Here is a 7,547-nt window from a genome sequence, read left to right on the forward strand (position 1 = left end):
TTTGAACTGCAAGGTTGGCGGTTCAAGCTCACCAGCTGCTCCTTGAAAACACTATACAGGGACGCTATGGGTCAGAATTGACTCGATGGTATTTAACAACAATATGGCCATTTTTAGGATCCTCGAGAGACCCAAACCATGTTCCTTTGAAATGTTCTTTGAGTTTGCATAACAAAACAAAGTTTTAAAAGGTAAAGATTAAGAGTGTAGGTTGGATGGAGTAAGATTTTCTAACTAAATTCTTGTAGGACAGTCCTTGCTACCCTCAAAGTATGAGCAGGTACATTGTTATGATGTGGGGGGAGGAAATATTCAGCCCAGTTTTCTGGTCTTGTCTTACCCAGGCAGTTTTCAATTTTCTGAAACCTTCTTCACAATAAGACCTCATGTTCATCCTGTGTCTTGGAGAAAATCTGATTATCCCTTTGGAATTCCAACAGTCCCCATAATCTTCTGAACTCATCTCTCTGATTTGAATTTAATTGGCCCAGCAGATGCTCTCAGAAGCCACTTCTCTGAGTGGCCCTTCCTCTCTGGACCACAGTGGTATATCCTGTACTCATCCCTGATTATAATTCATTCCACTGCACAACTTTTATTAACTTCAGTCTTGCTTAAAAGACAGATATAAAGATCTGCTCTTTGAGCTAGATGGTCTGTGCATAACAGTTTTATAACCTATCAAGCCCAGAAGTTTCCTAAGGCCAAGATAATCACTTAACATTTAAAATGCTGAGCTGTGTGAGATCCCAACTTGAGTAGTTAATCAAACCACTGGTGATTCTGTAATATTCTTCCACCAGTTTCTGGACTTCAGCCACAGTTTCTTCATTCATCAAGGCTGATAGTCTTTCCAATCTTCCTTAAAATTTGATACCAGTCCTCACTTCAAAACTTTTTTTTCTAAGAACAAACAGTATCCTTACTTTCTGGAAGACCCTCTAAAGAGACTCATTCAAGTGAATTACTGAGAGAACCTGTCTGCAGTCATCACTGATCACAGAGACATGCTTAAGCATGTTTTGTTTGGAATAAACTTGTACATGTGTGAACTGGAAACCTAGTTGTTGCTGTTAAGTGCTGTTGAGTTGGTTCCAACTCGTAGTGACTCTGTACAGGGTTTACAAGGAGTGGTTGGTTGGTTTGAACCACCAACCTTGTGGTTAGCAGTCCAGTGCTAATCCTACATCACCACACCAGGACTCCATAGTTTGTCACAATATGACACCAACAAGCATCTCTTAACTTTCTTAAGGAGATTTTTCTCTCAGAAATATTTTGATGCGTAGCTAGTCTGTCCATTATTTTTTCTCTATATACACTTGTATGCTTATAACTCTATACAGTTATATGCATGTGTTTCCATTTTTGTTTTATATAAAATATGTACCATAGGGTTCCGATCTTTGGAATCAGTGGTTTTGCTTCATTTCTGTGATTATATAATTTAATCCTTGATTTTGATAAACAGATACTTTCTAATTTCTGTGTATTTGTTTTACAAAGCTAAGATTCAAGTACAAGGGAGTCCACTGACTTATCATTAAGTTTGAGAATTTTGGGGGGTGGTCTTTAGAAGACCTCTTTGGATAAATTAATTTCATTTTTATAGGGTCATCTCTGCAACAGAGGGATGGAAAGCTTGAAGGAGACCCTCCTGGAGTCACCCTGTTGTCTGTGACAAAAGAATATGAGCCCAACAAAGCAGCGGTCAAAGACCTCACTGTTACCTTCCACAGGAACCAAATCACTGCCCTGCTGGGCACAAATGGTGCAGGAAAGACCACAATTATGTAAGCCTCATTTTACCTGGGGAAAATAGTAGGCATTTTGATTTAAAAAAATGTTGGTTTACGTGTTAGCCTGGAGGCTTGAGCTCTGTACTTTTATAGTCTAGATACAGTTTCGAGACATAGAAGAAACATAAAGCCCTGTACTAGGTTTGCTCAGTGTCTACTTTGTAGACTTTGGGTAGAGAGTCCTTTGCTTGCTTCAGCCACGGTGGATCGATTTTTGTTTCCTTTAACTCTTCCTTTTCCCCCTCTAAATAATTAACCATTGTTTTGCTTTAGTGTGTACAAGTCCTATGACATTTTTAGTGTTATCTCCTCCTAGATTTAATTTTATTTGAATATCTACAGAGAGATGAAATACAGTTTTTTTGGCCAGTTTTTTTAAATATCTGATTATTTTTTCTCTTCACTTTCTCCTTTGGTACTTCCTCTTTCTTCTTTTTTTTGTTTTTTATTGTTAAGACTTAATTCTTAGTATAGCATCACATGGCTCCAAATTTGATTAAAGAATAGATTCATGTCATAACAAAGAAGTACTGAGCAATTGCTCATGAACAGCTTGCGTTTTGTGTTCATAGAACAACCCTGTACTGACTGTGGAAATGATGGTTTGATTAAGACTAAGTCACCAAAATTATTTCATTCTTCTTTTAAACAAATTATTTTCTTTTTGTTCTTTTTTCTTACTAAACACTTTGGACTGTAATATGATTAATTACAAGCAATGAAAAGGTCATTTGGCTTCACACTTAAAAAACCTTGTTGTTGTCATTAAATACCAGAAGCAGAAAACTTCATCTTTCTCTCACTGGTCAGCTTGAACTGTGCACCTTGGAACATAAACACATGTAATATTTCTTAGGTCTCAGATAAAAACAAATTGAAAGAAAATATACAGAAATGTTTTTGTCTTTTCTTGGATGCTGAAATAAAAGTGAGGAACTCTGAATTAATTGTTTAGTGTTTACAGATTATGAACACACAATCTTCACAAATAATGATTCAGAATACTGGTATTTTACATTGCACTTCTCCTAATATTGTGCCTTAGTCTTTTTTTACAACCAGAATTAGAAGTTTGGGTTTAGTAGAACAATGAGAATTAATTTTGGTCTTTCTCTTTCCAGACTTACTAACTACATGGCTCTTAGTGCAATTTGAAGTTCATTTTGAGACATTCTGAATGGTTATGTCTTTCTAGGAGTTTTTGGGTGAGAGGTTTACAGGCCAATTAATGCACCATCTTATGAGGTGGTATCCATTTAAAGTCTTAAGCTCATACAAAATGTGTACAGGCTTTTCTATAGTACCTCCAAACAGATTTTGAAAATATTTGTTTTGGGGTACTGTAGTCTCAATTTGCCTGCCCTCCTTTGGTCCTTGAATCCAAGGCAATCAGTGAGCTGCACTTTATCACTGTTAATTCATATTTTATAGAGTTTCACCTCTGGAATTCTAACTGACTGCCTTCACTCAGCATAATGATTTTGAGGTTAATTTACAGTGGTGTTGTGTCAGTATTTGTTTCTGATAAGTGCTGAGTAATATTTCATTACATGCTGTTGTTAAATGCCACTGAGTTGGTTCTGACTAATAGTGACCTCGTATAGGGTTTCCACGGAGCATCTGGTGAGTTTGGACCACCAGCCTTGAAGGTCAAATTGACCTTGCAGTCCAGTGCATTTTCCTGCAGTGCCACATCATGACTCCTTTATATAAGTGTATACAATTTGTTTATCCATTCATCAGTTGAAATCGGTTCTAGTGTTTTGTGATTATGAATAAAGCTGTGATGAGCAGTCACATATCTTTGTATGGTGCTGCTGCTGCTGTGTGCTGTGGATCGGTTCCAACTCAAAGTGACCCTGTACAAGGTTTCTGAGGCTGTAAATCTTTATGGGAGCAGAATGCCTCATCTGTCTCCCACGGAACATCTGGTATTTTTGAACTGCTGACCTTACGGTTTGCAGCCTGATTCATAACCATTATGCTACCAGAGCATATTTTTGTTCTCTTGAGTCAATATTTAGGAGTGGGATTCCTAGGTCCTATATAGAGCTGTGGGATAATGCACTGGACCACAAGGTCTGTTTGAACCACAAGGTCATCATTTCAATTTTATCTCCTGCTCCTCAGAAACCCTATGCAGGGTCATTCTGAGTTGGAACCAACTTGATGGCACTTAACAACAACAACAACATAGTAGATGTAAAGTCCCTAATGTAGAGCAATTGGTTTGCCATCAGCTACTAATTTAAAACTTGTCATTCCAATCCACCCAGCAGTACTATAAAAGGAAGTCCAGCATCCTGTTTCAGTAAAGATAACAGCAAAAACAAACAAAAAACCCCAAAACATATAAAGCAGTTTTACTCTGTAGCACATGTGGTTTCCATGAGTCAAAATCAAACTCAGTAACAATCGGTTTGGGTGTTTGTTTTTAAGATATAGTAGATGTATATTCAACTTTTTAGAAATAAGAAACAGTTTTAAATCATATGTAATGAACTTCCTGAAGCAAGGGAGTAGAACTAGGAGTCTTGAGGCTTCCCTTGGTAATGTTGTATGAGCAAGCTTGTAGTTACATGCACATGAGGTGTTACAGGGCTAACAATGGCAGATAGCAGGGAGGTAGGTAGCACAAAGAAACCTAGTGTCAGAGTATAGAAACTAGAATTGATGTTTTTCTTTGCCTTGTCTAACCATAAGTCCTTAGATAAATATATCATTTACTTAGCTTGTTTTTTCACCCATAAAAACAAAATTGGATGTAAAAATGTTAACATCCCATATAGCTATAATGGTGTCTATGATTTCAGTATATCTTCCGAGGAGTATAAACCTTACTGCTCTCAGCCCGTATTTCCAGGGTTAAACTAGCCAACATTCCCCTACACGCCTCTCGACTCTGATCTGACTTACTGGGTAGAAAACAGCTTATACACTTCTCAAGATGCAGTCATAGCATTGCAGTTGACTAGGGTATTGATGTTCAGAGCAGCATGTGTTCTCTCTGTTGATTTCATTTTCTCTGGTAGATCCATGTTGACGGGACTTTATCCTCCTACTTCTGGAACTATCATCATCAATGGCAAGAACCTGCAGACAGACCTGGCCGCTGTCAGAATGGAGCTGGGCGTGTGTCCTCAGTATGATGTCCTGTTTGACAACCTGACAGTTCTGGAGCATCTGGTGCTGTTTGCATCCATCAAAGCACCACAGTGGACCCAGAAAGAGTTACACCAGCAAGTCAATAAGTCAGTAATGCTCATCTCTCTCTGCCTCCTACTGTCTCCTCTGTGTTTAAATAAGTGAAGAATATAGAAAGCGAAACTGTAAAATAACCCCCAAAAATTTAGCTGATGGTTCTTAGCCATGGAGTTATGACATCCATTCACACTGAAAATATCAAAGGCTTCTGATTGGATTAGATTTGGATTGTCCTTGAAATGGGGAAGAGATTGCCCAATGGGTGGAAAATAGGGTTCAGATGGTGTTCTGAAATGAAAAGATTGCAAAGGTATGCTGGAAAAATGGTTGTAAAGAGCCTAACTAGTCATGCTAAGGAGTTTGAATTTTGTTGTACAAGTAAGTATTTGTGAACATTGGATTGTGATCAGCTTGAGATTTTTAAGATATAACCAGTTATACCATAGGAGATACCATAGCAATGGAAGAGACTAGAAGCAGAGAAGCCACCAAAATCAAGACAATGGTAACCTTTTTTTTATGACAGAGACAGTGGAGATGGAGAGGAAGGGTCATATTTGAAGAATTTAGATGACAGAACTACTAGATTATCTTCCCCAACTGGATGCACAAGGTAGGGAGAGGAAGAGTCTGGATAGACCTTGAAGAATGGGTAGGGTCCTCACCAGTCCAAAGGGAAGACTGAAATCATTTCAGGAAGTAATAGCATAAAGAAAATCTAGAGTAGAAGACATTTGCATAGAGATAGGTGGAAAAGAAGTGGAGTATCCAGGACCAGTCATCAATGCAGATGAAATCATCTTCCATCATTGGAAATAATAGAAGTTCAGACCAGATGGAGAAGGAAGAAATTGTAGGTTCCAGGTTAGAACTAGGTAGTGTGCAAAGGAGATGAGTTCAGAAGGATGGTTTCCAAGGAAAGGGGGGCAACTAAAATTAAGGTAGGATACTAGGTTGGAAAGCGTAGTGGTTACGAATCGGGCTGCGAACCATAAGGTCAGCGGTTCGAAACTACCAGCCGCTCCGCGGGAGAAAGATGAGGCTTTCTACTCCCGTAAGGATTTACACCCTCGGAAACCCTGTACAGGGTCGCTATGGGTCGGAACCGACTCGACGGCACTTAACAACAAAACAACAACAACTAGGTTGGAAGCAGAAATCCAGTGGAGGTGCCATTGATTCAGAAAATAATGGTAGTTAAGTGGTGGCTCAGTGGCTAAAATGTTTTGCTGATAGCCAAAAGGTTGTTGATTTGAATTCACCAGCCTCACTGTGGAAGTTTGTTTCTGTAAAAATTTACAATCTTAGAAACCCTATTCTGTCCTATTGCTGTGAGTCAGAATCGACTTGATGGCAGCGGGGCTTTTGATTAGGTGTGAAGTCCACCTAGTCCATGCTGAACTCTGCTTTCTCAAGAAAGTGGATGTTTTATGGGCTAGGGCTTTTTTCTTGGCATCCACAATTGACTGCCTTTGCCAAGCAGAACATGATCTGAAAATGAACATGCAAGTGAAAGGTGCTGCCTTGAGGCAAATGTGTAAATATAAATGTTAATTAGTTATAGAACCAATACACTCATCTAAGAGCATGTGACTTTTAATGAACATGTTACTAATTATTATTTAAAATTTTTTTCTTTGCTCTTTTTTCACAACCATCTTTTCTTTTTTTTTGAAAAATCTTTTTATTATAAATTCAGTGACAGTTTACACAGAAGATCATCAGTTTTACATTCAACAAATCATATACTTTATTTCATTTCAGTGATTGCAATCCCCTCCTGGCCCCCCACTTCCTCCCTGTGATTATTATTTCCATTCCACCCATGTTCCCATTCCTTCTCATCTTTGTCCTTAGGTAAATGTTGCCCTTTTGATTTCTAAGGATTGACTATTCCATAGTGACTGTACCTTAGTAGCGTTGTTGTTCCCCCTCTATAACTACTGCTTAGCTGAATATTGGACCATGAGGGTGAGTTCCTTCCCAGACTTGAAGGGTGGTTGAGGGCCATAATTTCAAGTTCTTCCAGTCTCTTTTTGACTAATAAGCCTGGTCATTTAAAAAAATAAACATTTTTCAGTTTTGTTCCACATATTCTCCCACTCTATTCAGGGCATTTTAATGTGATCCTTTTAAACCAGATGGTAGAGATAGTTGGGCACCATCTAGATCTTCTGGCCTCAAAGTCATGGAGACTGGTGATCACATGTTCCATTAGTCCATTGGACTAACTGATTCCAAACATCTTAAATTCACATCACTCTTTTATCTTCTGCACATGGAGAGAGCAATGTTGTTGTTGTTAGGTGCCATCGAGTCAGTATCGACTCATAGTGATCCTATGCACAACAGAATGAAACACTGCCTGGTTCTGGGCCAACCTCACAATTGTTTCCACACTTGAACCCATTGATGCAGCCACTTTGCCAATCCATCTTGCTGGGGATGTTCATCTTTTTCTCTGACCCTCCACCTTACCAAACATGCTATCATTCTCCAGTGACTGGTCTCTCCTAACAACATGTACAAAGTATAAGAGACAAA

The 7,547-nt window shown here is 38.6% G+C and overlaps 1 protein-coding gene across 1 annotated transcript in view; it reads left to right on the top strand.

Annotated features, from left to right (window-relative positions):
* Window positions 1-7,547, top strand: part of LOC102815532 (ATP-binding cassette sub-family A member 13-like) — an 857,870-nt gene that overhangs the window by 362,811 nt on the left and 487,512 nt on the right. Inside the window, exons 35-36 of the mRNA XM_006874535.1 lie at window positions 1,613-1,793; window positions 4,832-5,050. Coding sequence (XP_006874597.1) covers window positions 1,613-1,793; window positions 4,832-5,050 — 400 coding nt within the window. The remainder of the gene's footprint in view (window positions 1-1,612; window positions 1,794-4,831; window positions 5,051-7,547) is intronic.

The sequence above is a fragment of the Chrysochloris asiatica genome, unplaced genomic scaffold, assembly GCF_000296735.1.
Source record: "Chrysochloris asiatica unplaced genomic scaffold, ChrAsi1.0 scaffold00282, whole genome shotgun sequence".
NCBI lineage: Eukaryota > Metazoa > Chordata > Mammalia > Afrosoricida > Chrysochloridae > Chrysochloris > Chrysochloris asiatica.